The sequence below is a fragment of the Arvicanthis niloticus genome, chromosome 5 (assembly GCF_011762505.2).
Source record: "Arvicanthis niloticus isolate mArvNil1 chromosome 5, mArvNil1.pat.X, whole genome shotgun sequence".
Classification (NCBI taxonomy): Eukaryota; Metazoa; Chordata; class Mammalia; order Rodentia; family Muridae; genus Arvicanthis; species Arvicanthis niloticus.
Window position 1 is genome coordinate 55,221,447 of NC_047662.1, and position 18,838 is coordinate 55,240,284.

General features: G+C 40.0%; 1 protein-coding gene across 16 annotated transcripts in view; it reads right to left on the minus strand.

The window, feature by feature from the left end:
- Positions 1-18,838, minus strand: part of Fggy (FGGY carbohydrate kinase domain containing) — a 363,434-nt gene that overhangs the window by 184,889 nt on the left and 159,707 nt on the right. For all 16 annotated transcript variants that reach the window (XR_013110578.1, XM_034503690.2, XM_034503689.2 and 13 more), the window contains one exon: positions 4,451-4,579. Coding sequence is in view for 15 of the 16 variants with exons in the window: in XM_034503690.2 (XP_034359581.1) it covers positions 4,451-4,579 (129 nt within the window). In the remaining variant the exon portion in view is untranslated. The remainder of the gene's footprint in view (positions 1-4,450; positions 4,580-18,838) is intronic.

Consider the following 18,838-nt stretch of genomic DNA (forward strand, 5'->3'; position numbering starts at 1 on the left):
AAAGGAGAGGGGCCTGAGAGAGGAATGAAGTTGTTATTTCCTTTCAGGACAGTTGGGGCGCTGGAGCCAAGAACAGACCTGGAACAAAGTTAATGCTATTTTTACAAGCTAGAAAAATACCAGCAGCAGGAGCCCTGGCCAGAACCACCCCCACAAAGTGCAAACAAAACTCCTCTATCTGCTGCCTGTCTGCTGGAGAACTCACTAACCAGTCCCTTAAGAACAAAATGTTCTTTAATCTTTGATTTTTTTATTCTCACAAAGTCCTTCCTCCTGTTTCCAGAGCTGGAAAACACATGAATTGAGTTGTGTTGCTCTTTGATCTTTATCTTCCCCCTCCCAGGCTGTCTTTGGGAATGAGAGTCTATAGGGTAATTCTGCTGAGAGTTGACCCTACCTCCTGGTCAGAATATGGGGTTCATAGCTGGTCAGGTCAGACCAGCATACGGCATCCCATGGTTGTCAGGGCAGCTTTGTGAGAGGCCTGCATGGCATCCCACTACAAAGTTAGGCCCTTATATTGACATTTGGGGTCTCAGAACTAAGTTCATCCAACCAGTTCTTATGGTTGTTCCTGGAAACCTATACAACTGAGAGTAGTAAATTCCACATTCATTTAGAGGACATAGAGAAAGACAAAATCAGGGCACCTGAGCAGACAGAGGGAGTCAGATCTTTGGATTCTTTTCTGCCTGCCTACCTACAGAGAAGGAAGTGGAAGTTCTGTTGAGAGATATTTCACACTTGGGAGGGAATGTCATATACAAATGAAAGGCCTTCATCCACTAAGCTCTTCCTTGATTCTGGGGTGAGAAAACCAATAAGAGAGGCTTCATTATTGGGTACCTAATGTGGCAGACCACCATACCACCATTTTCTTTAAGGGGTATATGTATGTATGTATGTGTACATGTATACGTGCATGCATGAGTGCGCACGTGTGTGTGTGTGTGTGTGTGTGTGTGTGTGATGTATATATCAGAAGTTTTTACAGAAAAAAAAAGATGAAGAGCCATTGCTAATCTTTCCCATCAAAGAGAAAACAAAAGTTTAAGAGGTAGCCCATTTGTAAGCAGAACAAGAATTTAGTCTGGTCAGAGACCTGCTATCTCAAATCAATACTATAAAGCTTCATAAACACAGAGCAGGAAAGAACAATAAAAATCTCTCCAGAAAGAATGACAAGTGTCTGGTATGGTCACTGCTGATAATCTCTAGTGTCCAGACCCCCAGAACAGACAGGCCTGCACATGCTTGATGGTGATCTTTAGTCTATCTGTGGTCAAATGGTCTTCTCAGGTCTCTCAGGCCTCCTCTGCAACCCAACATGACACAAAAGGTAGATAATGAGTGGAAGTTTTACATCTGGGTCTCTTTACCTTCACAGATATCCTAATCCTGAGCTGGCTGCAAGGTGATGGAACAAGAGACTAGAAAGGAAGCTATAAGGATAAAACTTGATCAGAATTATCAGTAACAAGAATCCCTTCATCTGCTCTCCCCAGTCAGCATAGGCCTCAGTCCTGTCCTTTAAGAACCTAAGAATGTATTCTATCTTTGAACTTCACAAACTCCCTTTCCACAGGTGGGAACTGATTAATGACTGTAAGAGAACTTCAGCACAGAAGACGTAAGTCAAAGATTCTGGAAATAACACTTCTGTCAGTGAGCTCTGCATTTAGGCAATACACTGGGGCCATCTAGGAGTTTCCCCTCTCAGAGAGTACAGAGTGTCCTGAACAGAAATAAGAAGGTGAGTTTTGACAAGTCCTTAGAAAGGCCAGGGAAGCTGACAAGGAAACCACAATGCCCAAGGCTCCCTACTAGAAGGCCCTCTTCCCTGAAGCAAGTAGTAGCCACAGCCAAGTGTTTGTCACCTGGGTGAGGCAAATGGTTGAAACTGTCACCCCAGGGACAATTGCAAAAGACCATGATGAAGAAAGCTCCCCTGACTGCCTCTGTGATCTACACTGTCAGGGTGACTGTGAGGCAGGAACACTCCATGTCTGTCCACACCTCCAGTTCTGTTTGTGATTGTACTTTAAAGCCCAACACATGACATTCTACTCAGAAGCACTGCTCATACTGGGAAGTGCTGGAGAAAAACATCCTTGCTTGTGGTCAGAGCCACACCACACCACCCAATTATCACATATGCAGTTCTCTTGTTTATTCTGTCTCTGGACCAGAGCCCGAGAACAGGAGGATAAAGAGGGATAGAACTCTCAAGCTGATAAGTGCCATCCAATCCACACATCAGGAAACAGATGAACTATCACTGTAACATTTAATGTGACTTTACTCAATACATTTCTTAGCCACCTATAAAAACACAATACAAGGCTCACCACTAGGATTATGAGATGAATAATGTCCTTATTCTCAAGGACTTCACAGTTTAGTAGAAAAGAAATCAGATCAATCATAAACTTACAATGCAATGTGATCAGTTCTTCAAATAAATAAATGTGATGAAAAAGTCCAATGAACAGAACGTCTAAATTTGACTGCTCCACTGAACTTCCTGCAAAGGAGGAAGTTAGTATCCACCCTCAAATTGAGAGCGTTACATACCTGGAAATAACTGTAGTCCACAATACCCTTTCCCATTGGGACAGTGTTGACAGTGGGAGTTGTAAGAGGTATTCAGGAGGGTGGGGCTAGGTATTAATGAAAGGGGCTCCCAGTGAAAGCAGCCTACTCCACTTTCATGTTCCTTTGTCTTTCCACCTTCTACCACAGGCAGACCTTTACTAGATATCAGTGTCCTGACCTTGTACTTCCAGGCTACAAAACTCTAAGTATAAATTTACATTCTTGGTGTCTGTGGCCTCAGGAACACTGCTACAGCAGTGTAAAGTAGACTGAGACTTTAACAGTTGTTTCTAGGGAGAGAACATATGTGCCAAGCCAGAGATATAATGGAATGAGATCTGGAAACACAATATGTGCCAGTCCTTGAAAGAGTCAGCTCTCGATTCTAAGGCAGAGGTTTTCAATCTTCTTAATGCTCGACCCTTAATGAAGTTCCTCATGCAGTGGTGACCCTCAGTGATTAAATTATTTTTATTTCTTCTTTGTAACTGTAGTTTTGCTACTGTTATGAATCAGAATGTAAACATCTGTGTTTTCCAATGGTCATCAGCAGCCTTGTGAAAGAGCTGTTTGACCCCCTCCCCAAAGGGGGGGGGGGGGAGTCATGACCCACAGATTGATAACCACTGCTCTAAAGTAAAGTGTGAATCAGCAATTAAGATTTGGAGTCTTACAAAGCCACCAGACTGGCTAAACTCTTGCCTCATCTCTCGAACAGCTAAAACTACAGGTACATGTAACCATACATGCCTGAAGTTTTGTGACTATAATCCATTGTAAGACTTTCATTTTGGCCTGGTAAACACATATATGCACTCACAAATGAAAACATAGGTCCACAACACAGTGTTTATTTACCTTTACCATGGGAGACATAGTCTGCTGTGTTCTGACTTGCTCTTGTCTACTTTATGCCATTCTATTCTGAACATTCAATGTCATGTATTGACATTTGTGTTGGTATATTTGCCTTATGAATTACAAGCCATAATTCGAAAAAAATGCTCTTGTATTAAAGTCTAGGGAAAATTATATGACTATAGTAAAATTGAGAGATTCTGAGAATCATACTATCTAAAAAATAAAAAAAAAAGAAATCTGGAGTAGAGATGAAGATGAGAACACAATCTCCACATGTAACTGCAATTTTGTGCTTCACTGTGTTTTTTCTACTAAAAATTGGAAGAGAATTTAGTTTTATTTTATTTCACTGCATTTCAGTTCAGTTTTAAGGTGCTGAGAACTGAATCCCACACCCTATTGATGCTTGGCAAATGCTTTACCCCTGAGCTCCACCACAGTCCCAGGTAGTTTTACATCCCCTATCCCTAGCACCATGCCAGAGTGTGATAAGAGGTCAGACTTGAAAGTTATATAAGAAATGAAATCAAGACTTCAATCAAGTAATTGAATTTATGAAAAAAGCCAAATATTTTACTAAATATGTTATGTAATAAATATATTATATTATGCAATAAATATAATATATTTTGCTTAGAAATATTTTGCAGTTCCATTAATAAAAAAGAATACATGAAAGTATTCTACCATCACACACTATAAATGAAAGTGAACATAAATTTTTCAAATTTCAGTAAGCCACAGAACTATCTAGATTAATTTTTATATCATGATGTATTAAGAAATTAATAATTTAGAAACACATTTTCTATTTGAGTAAAAGTTTTCTAAGTCTACTCAAGTGCCTACATGTATAAAGGCCTTTCATTCTTACATCTTGACCTATCCGCCCTTGACCTTTGCTGTACAAACAGAGAACTATCCTGGGTTCTTGGCAACAGTCCAGTTTCCAGAAAACCTAAGGTACTGGTGCTGGAGGGGAAGGAGAGGTTACCTAGTCCTCCTGCATGGGCATCAATGAGTGAGGCTGCCACCGCAATTCCGGAAGGAAGACCCAGCTCTCTGGCTGCTTCTGGTATAAGCCCCATTCCAAGAGAAGCTCCAGGAGGCAACACGAGATTTCCTGGGTAGACATAAGAGAAAACAAACACCCATCAGTCTGGAATCCACTAAAAGGAACAGAGGGTTTTCTTAAGAGAACTTTTTTGCTCCATCCTCTGCGCCTGCCTTTTCTCAACTTCATAAAGACAGAGACCATGCAGCTATGAAATGTCCTTTTGCTCACTTGGTGACCTTGGTATATGTCTTTGATACACATGTAAATACACACTCCAAAAGAAACAGAAAAGTGACTTCTGTAGTTGTTTCCTATCATAGGATAAAAAAAGGAAATATTTTGTTCCAAGAAAGAATTTAAGTTTTGTGTTCCAGCTGGATGAGATAGCCCAGCTGAAACCTTGGGGATTCCACGAGGCTACTGCTTACACAGAAACAGTTCTTTGGAGTTTTGCAATGCAGTGACCCTGATATTTCAACTGACCTTGAGTTCTTACAGTCAGGCAGGCTTTTAGTTAATAATTTATCGATTGTCTAGCTTTGTGTGGGCACTGTGGAGCGGTAAAAGGCTGTTCTTGTTTTCCACCTAGTTAGGGAGATGTGACAAGGACACAGAAAAACCATGCAAGTCAGAAGAAAATGAAACAATTTCTCTATTGTCAGCTGTTTAACGGAGGTTGACCCCCCTTCACTCTAAAAGATACTCTATATGCATCACTGCCATGCAGGCTTATATAAGACTTAGACCCTATGTATCGTAGTGTGCAATCTCTTTTGCACCTTGTGATTTTAGGATGGGCAGAAGTGCCTTAGGATTTCAGCTCAGACAAAGTAAGTAAAGATGGCAAATGGCTCCAGCAGCCCCCGCTAACTGGAAGTAAGCACCTCCCCAGTCCACCCTTACAACTCTTTTAAACAATGTATTTCTGTCCATAACTAACTCTGAAAATAGGTTACCCAAAAGACTGACATCACTATGGTGTGTTTTAGAGCTTCTTTATTCAAAACTGATTTTAATTAATTTACATTTAAAATTTAAAACCACTGAATGTCTGTTTTGAAAAACGAAGTATGTTTGAAGTGATCTACATATGTAATTTTACTTTTCCAGCATTCATTTAAGAAAAGAAAAAAAATTCCCAGTGGAAATCTAGTATGTGAATTGTAATATGCTTGGTGAGAAATACAGAACATACACTGAAGAGACATTCAGTCTAAAAAGGTAAACGTAAAGTATCTCACAATTAATTCCATATAAGTTGGGGATGCTGCAGTTTACTAATACAATCTAATGTGGATAAGATCCTGGGCTTTATCCTTAAGCAAAGCAAGAACAATTGTTAGACCAATTGTATGTTGAAATGATATTTTTATCTATTAAGTTAAATAAGACATATCAAAATTAATTTGTCTACTTTTTAAAAACTTTATCGTGAGGACTACAAAAGTTTACTTGAATTATGCTGGTCTAATGAACAGGGTACTAATGTAAGAGAAGAAGCAGGCTAACCTCTGGTCTATGCTGATTTCCCAGGGCATAAGAACTAAGGAAGAGCTATGTTCTAGATTTGGGACAGTCTCTTAATTATGTCACCATATATATTGTGCAAATGTGACAAACATCCATCCTGGGATGAACCTGTCTAGTCTCTGCACTGGACTACAAATACACTATCCATGTTGTCACTTCGTTTTGCTAACAACTTCTATGAAGGGTATAGTAGTATCTGCTCTGTCCCCATCTCACAGGCAGCTGTCAGGAAGCTAAAGGTATTAGATGAATAAATTTTCAACAGCCACATAGCTTAAGAGTGGGAAGTAGGCCTTAGAGTCGCCTCTGACATCAAATCCTATACTCTGGTGTCTGAAGTAGGAATTTTTCTCAAACGTGCTCTGAATAAATGAAAGGATGAAGAAAAGTATTTCTGAAACAAGCATTATTATATATGTTAAAACTACTACCATTTGGAAATCCTGCCTGCAAAGTTATTTTAAGGTTTGATTTCTATAAAAAAATGTAAAAATGAAAACTCTGGTCTACCTTTATCTTCAAGCTCTACAGCTTTAAAAGGAGTAACTTTCCAGGACAGTTTTAGATAATTTGCATGGTGGACCTCTGTTTTCTGGGGAGATTTAGAAAAAAAAAAAACCTTAAGTGGTATATGAAGAAATCTCTTCTTTCTGAGAAGGCTTGAGGAAGACTGTGAGCAGGGCCATGGGCTATCAGCAGACTTGCTTGTCAGTAGACACATGGGCTGGGAGAAGGGTGTAGAACACAGGGAAGGCTAGAAAGGCAGGACTTGCAATAACACTGCAATGCCTGGCCTCAGCACTGACAGGCTAGATCCCACTGAACAGGCAATTACAGAGAGCATGGTGGCTTGATCTTGGTTTTTAGATGCTCATTCTAGTAACATTATTTAGGAGAGGACACACTTGAAAACAGAAAAGAAAACAGAAGAATCATTAAGGTCCAACGGGGATACAGGAACAAAGAAGACATGAGAGATTTTGCAGAGCAAGAAATAACTAATCATGGTGGTAGCTTTGATGTAGGGTGTGCGGAGGAGAAGGTGCTATGGCTTGAATTCTTTTATTAAGAAAAAAAATCTGACTGGTACAAAAGATTGAGGATGCAGACAGTGGCCAACTGCCAAGCTCAAGTGTCTTGAATATCCTCAACTGCAGATTTTTTTCTCTAGGGCCCCTGTCCTGTAACTCAGAGAAGGAGGGAATCCTGCTATGTACCCCTCACCCAACAACACTGCTGGGTTGGCCAAAGTGATGTGGAACAATATCCACTGATGGTCTCTTCCATCACAGATAACCATTCTCAGTCAACAACTGATACAGCATCTGTCTCAACTCTGTTCCCAGACAGTTCACCCCAGGGCGGTAAGCCAGCCTTCTGAGGCTAGTGATCTAGGAATAAAAGTTAATGTTCACCATGAATATCCCTTCTTAAAGTGAAACCACAGTGTTCAGGAATCAACTAACCTCAAACAAGAAGGAACTCTGTTTATCCAAACCAGAAGGGCACTACATGAAACAGGAAGGTGGAAATAACTGTTGTGAGAATTCAAGAAATCTCCCTTCCACATCTATGCATCCATTGTTTCTCATCCAGAATCACTGTAGAAGGACTAGGGCTGTTAGATGTGACCTGATAAATTTCCCCAAAGTTTTCATTCACATAAAATAAACCACAGCATTGCTCTTCCCAGAGCAATCAAGATGTCCCTGACTCAGCATCTGCAATCTCGTCTATGTTTTGTCAAACCACTCACTCATATGTTTCACAAACCAGTCAAAAACAATGCTTAGAGGACGTTCCACAGATTCTCACCCACCCTGTGCCAAGTTCTAGGTGTTGGTCAATAAGTGAAAGTGCCCCCTACGATTTTAAAACATTCACACTGAAGTCTACAACTAAGAAGTTGGGAAACTAAGAGAGTAATTTATGGAGAAGATCTGAAAAAGGTAAAATTATGTGATGTGCCCAAGGAAATAAGGAGGGCTCCCTACACAGGCCTCAGAGAATGAATGAAATATTCAAGAGGTAACACTTGAAATGTTGTTGGGATGACTTCCAAAGGTGAACAATAGATGCTAACATACTAGAATTAGAATGTTCCAGAAAGTAGCTCCATCAAAAGAAATGGTGGTTCACTGTAGGGAGCCCAGAGGGGCCAGGAGTTGATATAAGTATCCAGTCTATTAGAATACAAACACTGAGGAGGGTGGGGAAAAGGGGGGTGCCTATGGAAGGGGCAGCACATGGCTGTAGACAGCAAGGCACTGAGGACCTGCCCACATTTGACCCTTGGATTTGCTTTGTAAAAATGTAAACCTACTACGTGAGGAAAGGCTAGCATAGGAAACATTATTTTATCTTTCAAATATCCAAACAAGTGAAAAACTCGGGCTGCAAGATATTATGCAGAAGAATATGAATTCACTGTAAAAATAACAATGTTGATAAATTTATAAAACTACATTCCTAGGAGGTAAAACACACACATACAAAATATGTGTCCAATGGGGGTGTGGGTGAATTTGTTCTCTCTTAAGTTCTAGTTTGAACAAACATTTTCTTGTATAATAGTTTTAGAGGTGTTTTTCTGGTCCGATAGAAAGAAAGAAAGAAAGAAAGAAAGAAAGAAAGAAAGAAAGAAAGAAAGAAAGAAAGAAAGAAAGAAAGAGAGAGAGAGAAAACAGGGAGGGAGAAAGGAAGGGAGGGATGGAGGGAGGGAGGAAACATGGGGAAGAATTAAGGTATGAATTTGGTAGAACAACCAAGATAAAATAAGGGACAAAGCCAGGATGTAGAATAGTGTTCCTCCAATGTCATATTTGTGATCCTTTTAAAGATTCCAAACATTCAAGCACATGAGCACATGTACTTCCAGAAGTTTCTAGGAAAAAAAAAAAACCTGATTTCTATAACAGCACAGATAGGATGTGCTGTAAGCTACTCTCCTGAACCATCCATGTCCTTCCAGATCATGACCTCGGTGTGTTTGTTTATAACAAACCAGATTGCCTTAAGTTTAAATAAAAACAAAATGAAAGTAGATTCCCTGCATCTTTTTCAAGTCCTGTTTCTCAAGCTGAAGACAGGAAAGAAACCCATGAGCAATTCACCTATACTCTGATCTCTGGCTGTGTCACATGTTCGCCTTGGGATATCAGATGGCCCTGAGGACTCCTGGGCCCCATGAATTCCCATCTGAATGGACATATTTGGCCTGAGTGGTCAAAGCTGGAGCCTACAATTATCGGGTGGCTGCAGTCCCTCTTCACAAGCAGGGCTCCTATTACACCAAACCTTCCCCTACCAGTTTTTCAATTATCTATGACTAATGAGCACTCTGGGAACAGTTTCAGACACACACATAATCCTCTCTCCTGATGTCAGCAGCAGAAATTAATGACTATGTGGATTGCTGGGAGACAGAAGATGCATTATAATGGTCAACAGAACTGTTATCCTCTCCAGGAAGGGGGGAGGGTATTGAATTAACTGGAAGGTTCAGTGTTCCTTTGTATGCTGAGAGGGAGATGAAACACAGGGGGAGATTTGGCTCCAGGCCCACGGAAATGTCAGAGAGGTTTGGGCGTGGGTGGCATGCGACCCTGCTTCCTTGTGCTTGCTGTGGAATGCTAGTACCAGCTCGGTTGGGCAAGGTTGACCGGCCAACCAGATTATGTCCAAGACTGTGCTAAAGGACACTTTGCCCTGCCAGTTGGAGAGAGTTCTGGAATTCTTTCAATCTGATTTAAAAGTGGATAACAAGACTGAGAACATACAATTCTCAATCACTATGCAGTATTCAGGGCAATTCTTACGTTTGGTGTTTCACACAGACATGGTACATGCTTGAATGGTTCCAGAGAATGGTAAGGCCTTGCCTGCCTCAGATCACATGAGTAAGCTCTGGGGATTTTCTAGAAAACTGGAACAACTGGTAGAAAATGGCTGAAAAGACTGTAGTAGTCTTGGCTCCTGTATTGGAGTTACACTTGTCCTGAATGATTCATCCAAGTAGAGACTTCCTGAGAAACCCGAAGCTAGTGTTCTTCTTCCACTCTTTAAGGACAGCATCTGATACGATTCCTAGAAATTCCATTTCCTTTACCGATTTCACATCAAACTATATGATATTCATTATCATTCACTATAGAAATGGTGATAACGATCTACTGTGTGCACACACTGTCCCAGAGTAGAACACAGGTCAAGGATCAACATAGAGGAGATCATTTTAGCAGGTACTAGTCCTTTCTAATAGCAGTTCTGATTTACATGTTAGCTAACATGTTTCCATAGTTTACATGGTTTGATACATACTGAAGATCCCAGACTGTGTATTCTGACTTGGTGTTAATATACCTTATACTTCCTATACTTTAGGTATACTTTTAAATAACTCTTACATATTACATCTCTATATTAGGTTCTGTTCATCTCTCCCAGTAGAAAGACAATGGCCCATAGACTTTCATTTCACTCCACTTCTTATTTCTTTCACTCGAAGTGTCTACAACATACTTTAAAAAGTAATATTTACTTAACAAACTTACACATTTTTGATTATTTTTTAAAGATCATAAAAAATAGATCAATCCACTTGGATAAAAAGATTAAAGTTTTACACTTATATGTGCCCACCTATACAGCGTTTCAGTAGAGAGTAAAAAAAAAACAAAAAACAAAAAAAAACAAAAACAAAAACAAACAAACAAACAAACAAAAAACAGATGAACACTAAATTTAACTCTCAATCCCAGATGTTGCCAGGGTAAAGAAACTAATATAATCCCACCAGTGGTCCACTCTTATTTCTAACTCAGGACAATGTACATCAAGGGCAATGTACATACCCAGCAAATGGCAGAAGGCATGCTGCCACTTCTCCCTGCGCACAAAGACTCTTCCTATGACAGCAAGAGACTACAGAACCAGATTCTTGCAGAGTACAGCTCTCAAATCCTCCAAGCTAGATAAGCTGGTTCAAAGAATCCAATTAGCAACTAGTTACTGCAATAGGTCAGTGAGCTGAAGAGCGGTATGTACATCTTGTATTTCAATAACACACACCTTTAATCCCAGCACTTGGGAGGCAGAGGCAGGTGGAGTTCTGAGTTCGAGGCCAGCCTGGTCTACAGAGTGAGTTCCAGGACAGCCAGGGCTACACAGAGAAACCCTGTCTCGAAAAAACCAAAAAAAAAAAAAAAGAAAAAAAAGAAAAAAAAATAACATATTTATTCAGGTCTATAAGGTGTTGGTAAGTGTTTCTGTTTATATAACTTTCTATCCTAATAACAAAACAATAAAATGAAAATTCTTTTGGAAAGCAATATATTTAGGTTCTGTAACTTAGAGTCTAAATATGAGAGTTTATTATTTCATAGAATAGAAACAAAACTACAAAAGACTTTTAAAATTTGTTCAGTTACATAGGGAGAGAAGAGAGTGAGGAGTTACATTTGAGGATCAGATCAGGGTCAGGATACAAAGGTCTGACTCCAAAGCCTGAAATTTTCCCAAATTACCATCCAATTTGGGAAATTGGGTTAGGTACAAACTGCAATAAAACGGAAAGCAAGACCATATATAGGAACAAAATCACAAGGGCCACAATATTCTAACATATTGAAATATCTTACCTTCTCCTTTCCTAGACTGACTCTTACAGACCAGGAATCCAAAGAGGGAACTGGACATCTGATGGTTAAGCAGTCACAGAAGCAATGTCTAGACTCAAAACACAGCTCCTGACTCACAAGGCTTCCTCCGCTTTCTATACCTCCTACTATAGAATGCCACTCTGTTCCCTCCACAGCATACAGAAGGAAGCCAGGGCCATAAGACACATAGAGTCTAGAACAGCTGGCAAAACTCAATAGCTTCCAGAGGTATGGGAGGAAGTTCTGAACTATTCAGGGCATAGCTGTAGTCTTTTAGCTTGAAATCATCAGCTCTGACACCCATAATGACCTAATTCTCTAGATAATTGTTGATGACCTATTTTGTTCTCACATAGCCTAAGGCTACCCCCTAAAATCCTTCCCTAGGTAGATGTAATTAATCCCTCTTTCCTCTAGAACCCCACAGTATGGTGTCTGGAATGACATCATTCTGTTCTTTAAACAGAAATACTTTTTCCTTTGCACCTACCTCTTCTAATTTCAATGATAACGGCCCAGAGGGCACAGCTCTTTCAACTGCATTGTCAGAGGCAGACAGGTTAGCATAGCTTGAGGAGTTCAGGTTAGGTAATGCACAATCTTGGATGCAGTCCATGGCCTTCCTACTCTCAGGGCTTATGACCTTGGGCAAAGGATTTCTTTCCATTGCAAATGTTCATGCTTATAGGAATTCTAAAATAATGCTAGTTTCCTCCCAGAGTGGTAATGATAAGTCATCAGGATAATGCCCAAGAAGCACAATTGCTGACATCCCACATAGAACAAAAAATCAGCAGGTAGGAGACACTATTGTAGTTATCGGAGCTCTCTGTTCCTGGTACGTTGGATACTGCCTAGCACAAAGACGTCACATAGTTCATTCTAGCTGAGCTGAAAACCTTGAGGACTCTATGCTGTTAGTGTGTGACGATATATGTTTTTGAGGTCATGGGAGCAAGCTGCAGAAACCATGAAAGGTGTTAAAATGGAATTCTGTTTGCTAGCATGAAAAAATGTCTCCCTGTGGTCATGTATGGAGCCAAAGTTATGTTTTAAGCTTTAGCTATCTTGCCTAGGAGATTCATAAAACAAAAATGCCTCTAATCTGTAAACCCTTTACCCAAGGAAATATATTTCCTGAAATGCTAGAGACCACCATTGTTTATGTTTTCATTTGTTAAACAAGTTTGTTTGACCCAGTTGCACTGGATGAACTTGATCACATGAAGATGGAAGGTACACAGGCAAAAAATACATCAGGGTGTAGGCTTGCCCTTCACTGGATGTAGGCAGGAGTTATGTAGGCAGGATGTATGTCAGGATATGTGTACACATGTGATTGGACCTGATGGGAAATATGAAGCTTTATGGGCATGCCTTTATAAGGCATTGCAAATTGTGACATCTTACTATTTTCTGTAACCCTTGGAAAGGTCCTGGCCCATTATCTTGGCCAGTAATTAATTAAAGCTTGCTTCAAATTTGGCTCAAAATTTGTGGAATTGGTCTTTCATGATTTTCAAGTTTAACACATTTCCAGTCTTCAGAATGAAATGTTTTAAGAATAAGTGTAGAAAGCATTCTCCTTGGGGTTATTTTAAGCACTAAATGCTGGTTTCAAAAGGAAATATTATTTTGTCAATGAAACAATGGACTGTCAGATGACTATGGCTTTCTAGAGCTATGTAAGACAGGCAGCCATAGAGAGTACCCCCATATCTAAGAAATGACAGAATCAGGAAAGAGTAGCTTTAGCTGCAATTTTGTGGGGGTTCAGTACTTTAATTTGTTGTTTTATAGCTCAAAGAAAATTACATTAAAAAAGACAGACTCAGGGTTCTCAGTTTTAAACTTTCTTCCATTCCTTTTCCAAACCTGCAATTCAGTACTGAAAAGAATATTTGATCACTATGAAGACAGGCTTTTCAAAATAAAGGATATTCTTTGAATCACTGTGCTTCTTTGTGTGATGCCATTTACTGATGCAGCATTGCCCAAGAAACACTTTGTCAGAGGCCAGTGTGGGGGAGCAGTCTAGACTCCTGTTTGTACACTGCTGGCTCACAGAAGATAACAGCCTCCTAACAATGGCTGCCTCTATGGGATGTCACACAGCAAGTTTCACAGGAAAGGGCCAGTCAGCAGGGCTGGTGGTAACCGCACAAGGCCAAACATCTGGTGACTTCAAGACATCTGGGGCTTTTCTATCATGTAGACCAAACACGATTCAGGTAATTGACCAAATTTTTCACTTTCCAACCAGATGTCTTACTTTCATAAAGAGGAAGCCAGTCTTGTACTTTCATGTGCAAATAAGCTGGAGTAAATTCGCCCCCAGAGGGCAGGATTAATTGCTTATACTCAATGAACACTAAATTACATATTATTTCTTTTTTTTCCAACTGTTTTACCCTTGAAAGGGCCTTCTGCTATTGTTTTGAAAAGCATATATTTCATCTTAGAAGTGCTCTTTTTAAAGCCCTACCCCTCACATTTTTGACAGGAAGCCAGAGTGCGATTATGAAGAGTGTGATTTTAGCAGTCAGTTTGATCTGGCTTTGGTTGCATGCCTCAACTTTCAGAGCCTCAAGCCCTCTAAACTCAGATTCTTTGTAGATAAACATCATAAAATCTATCTATAAAGGCCATTATCAAGATGCAGTCCCTACAGTGCTTGGGTGCTTCTTGTGTCTGGTACTGAGACTACAGAAGACCAAAGTGCCTACACATCCCACAGGTTCTCCATCAAGAATGCAGATAGGGCTGAAGAGAGGGTGGAAAATGTGTTTGTGTGTGTGTGTATGTGTGTTTGTGTGTGTGTGTGTGTGTGTTGACTATCATTCTTATAGATTTTACAGAGAAATGTCCAGTTTGTGTGGGAAAGGGTATACCTGAAACATTTCCTTTTCTTTAACCCTTATATGGAGCATATGTTGGAATTTTCACTAGTCAAGTTTGTTTAAAGAATTCATGTGGTTAACAGTGACCTATTTGCTATGCCGCTGTCCTGACAACCAACCATTTTACTAGACAGATGACGAGAAGAACTCAACAAGGTGTCTCTCTTCAGTTAAGTCTAGTTGGCAAAACCCAACAGCATGGAAACAATGTTTGAAAGATGACCGGGTTTGGGTGTGATCTCCTTAAACAGAGGACAGATGTATGGATAAGTCTGGGGACTCAGAGCACACAGGAAACAAAAAGAAGCTGCTCTTATAGAACTTACTTTAATATAACAGCTACCATGTTTCAAAAGCCAGTCTGTAAATAAACATTGAACATAAAAACAAGAGCACCAAGCTGGGCATTGTTTAGTTCTTTTGACAGAACAGTAGGCTTTTCTGTTTCTTTCTTTCTTTCTTTGTTGTAAACTAGATTTCATCAGAATTCAGAGACATCTTAATTATATGAAGAAAGAGACTATGAATATGGTTTTGAACTTTTCTTTCAGCATCCAGAATCCTTTTGCCCTGAATTGAAAGGTTCTGGGACCCTACATCAATTTTGTTCTGCCTCAAGTAGAGAAGGAAATGCCCAAAGGCTAATGTAGGCATTAGTTTTTACATTCCAAGGACCCAGATTCAGGGACTAAGATTCCAAAGTTTGATTCTAGACCCTGACCTGTGGCATCAGACCATCTACCTGGAGATTAAAGAAGAAATGGCAATTTGGCTTACAAAAAAAGTCCTTCCGTTAGGCTTCCACAGGTGAAAAGGAGAAACAGAAGACACTGACCTTACTGTAGATTAAGGAGCATCCTCCCTCCAATACAGAGGGAGAGCTGGACAATTTGGCATTTAATTAAAATATTAGAGTCAAATCTGTGAATTCATGAGATTATAATAAAAGAAGATTCCAGAATCACACTGCTTATCACCAGTCTCTGAAGAAGTAATCTCAGGTAGGTATTTAAATATTAGGCTAGAACAAAAGCGTAATTTCAGACAGGAATCTAAATTTTAGGCTAAAACAAGGAAGTAGGCTTCAGACATGAAAATGACCTTGAGCTAGGACAGGGAAGTAGGCTCAGATACTTTGGTCATCCTGATAAGCCCTTAGAAACAGTGATCACAGGAGTGTTCATATAATTGGGTTTAATGCCTTGCTTTTTCTTTGACTATTCGCGTCTACTGTATTGCTTGTTCCTTGACTATTTGCATCTATTATATTGCTAGACCCTTAACCTAGAACTGACCTTAATACATGCATGTAATTAAAATGGTATAAAAGCATATAGGAGGAGGGGGGATTAGATAGGGGGTTCTAGGGAGGGGAAATGAGGAAAGGGGATGACCTCTGTATTGTAAATAAATAAAATATCCAATAAAAATAAAAAAATAAAGGTATAGCATAGCTAAGAAAGAGAGAAAGAGAGAAAAGAAAGAAAGAAAGAAAGAAAGAAAGAAAGAAAGAAAGAAAGAAAGAAAGAAAGGTAATACTTCCTAGTTGTGGCCCAATAGAAGGAAGTCAGGTTATCTAGGTATGGATATAAAGGTAATAATGGCTCCTTCCCCTCTCTCTTGGCATCCTAAGTTAGAGTTGTATTATACTACACACTCCATACCACAGTGCTGTTTGTTGCCATTTGCCCCAAAGCCATAGTAGTCAAGCAACCATGGACTGTCCTCCCTGAAACTGTGAGCCAGAAGAAATCTTTCTTCTTTTGGTTAATCTTAGGTGTGTTTTATGTGGAACAGAAAGCTGATCCACGCAGAGAGAAATAAACAAGGCTAAAAGATAAGGTGAGAGAGTTGTGTGATTGACTAGTGAGAATGATTTATACCACTCAGCATCCTGTTTCAGGAAGAAACTTTGTTGGCCACATGATGTCTAGAAATTTAATCAAACAATATTCTGAGTATTTCTGTGAAGTACTTTTGGGGTGAGTTTTATGTTCACACCTGAGGTGTAAACGGGTTCATCCAATTACTCAGTGAAGACCTGAGGAGGTTTGCATTTCCCAGAAGAAGACTATACTTCCTGTCTGTTGGCCTTCCAACTGGTCAGTACTTTTTATACCTCTGGACTTGAAGCACTGCTCTTCCTGTGCCCCACTTGAGACTGCTGACACTATACTGAACTATAACATGGGCTCTCTTATTCTTCAGGCCTTTTGATGTGGGCCCTAAACCAGAAACTCTAGGGGTTTGCTAGCTTCCAGAATTGGGTGAGATAATTTCTTATAATAAATCCCCTTCTTTCTTAACACCCACTCACCCCTGCCTCTGCCACACACATCCTCACCCCTGCCTCTGCCACACACACCCTCACCCCTGCCTCTGCCACACACACCCTCACCCCTGCCTCTTAGGGAGCTCTGATTAGCACAGAAACATGCAGGAAGGGCTGTGAGCTGGTTCAGATCAGAAATAGACAGAGTTCAGCATGCAGGTTAAGGACAGAATCTTACTGTTTGGCTCATACACATTTTTATACTAATTGGTTTGTGACAACAATCAGTTTAATGAATCATTCCTAAGATAAAGAATGGGAATTTGGATAGTCTGTATCTTTCCTCCTCAATGTGAACAGAAACCTCAAAGAGTCTTTTGTAAGTCAAATGAGAGATCTGGTACCTTTTTCTGGCTTCCTCAGGTACCAGGCATGCATGTGGTACAATGATATACATGTAGGTAAAACACTTATCCACATAAAATAAATAATTAAGAAAATAAGAATGAAGCCTTTAGATCTGATAGGGTGAGTAGAAATGGAGAAGATAAATTAAATATAAGTTATTAGTAACTAAAAGGCAGCCATTAGAAGCCCAATTCTTCATATGGAGAAAATGCTTGGTGAATAGTAAAACCAGGAACTGATGCTTGCTGATTGAGTCCAAATCCTATTCCAATGGATCTATCTTCCTATTGGCTACCAACAACAACAGAAACAAATATTTGAAAACAACCAAAACAAATTTCATGGGCAAAGGGGGAGGAAGAAAAGGAGCAGAAATGTGGAAGGGCAGAAGGAGAGGGAAGGGGTGGCATTAACCCTTTCTCCTGTCTCCTCATTATCTTAGCTTCTCATTTTTCATCTGCTCTAGTAGACTATCGAGATAACAGCAAGTATCACAACTCCATGGCTGCCATGCCCAAGGATAACTTAAAATGTTTAAGAAATACACTTGCTTGGGCCTGATCCTCAACCACTGAACAACCAATTGAACCACTGTTCCATGCACAAAGTCCAATGAGAGTTATGGAAAACACAAATGACTGTACCTCATTTCTGATTTCTCATCAACAGTGATGAAGTAGGCCTCTAGAATTTATGCTTTCAAAGGGGTCCTACAAAATCAAACAAAGTAAGCAAGGATTCCCAGAAGTGCACTTCAGCAGTTAGAACATTGGAGGGAACTGTGGGGACTGTGAGCCTTGTACCTGTAACCTCCATGTAAATAATGCTCTTCTTCCTGACCAATCAAAGACTTGAAGCTAACAACTCTCTGTCCTCCCTCCTTTCATTTCTAAAATACTTAATGGCATACTTTTTAGACAATTGAAAAGAACAGAAAACCCTTGGCACCATGGATAGGAAGAGGTTCTTTCATTAGTCACCCAGTGACAATGACACAAAGCTAAGCTTTGTGAAATGCATTGTCTTATGTGGCATAGGAAGGTACAGGAAAGGGAATGCCAATGAGTCTGTTACCCTCTTCCCACATGCAACCTTCAGCTCCCACCCCTGGAGTCTGAGGAGCTCTGGTTCCCCGAGTTCTGCTGTGCATGAGCATACCGTTTCACAGAGAAATGTGATGGCCTCTAATTATGCAAAAGTCATATAAGAATGAGTCTAGAAGAAAACGCAGGAGAATGTGGGGTGCCACTGTGAAATTATTCTGAAACAATAAAAAGACAAAAATAGCCATGCTGTGCTGGCAGAGCTGTGTGTATTAAGAACAACCAACTTTCAGGAAGACAAAGCCAATTGGTACATAAGAATCATACATAAGAATCATACATACTGAGCTTCTCTCAGTGAGAAGCAGTCAAAGAAGAAAGATGCAGATAGACACTTGAACCAGTTAAGCAGACAAGGCAGAGGACTGAGCCTCCCACACAGTGGAAACCAGCAGTTCCTCTCAACCTTTCAGCTCAGGCCATATAGCACTCTCCTTCCTTTTCTAAAACTG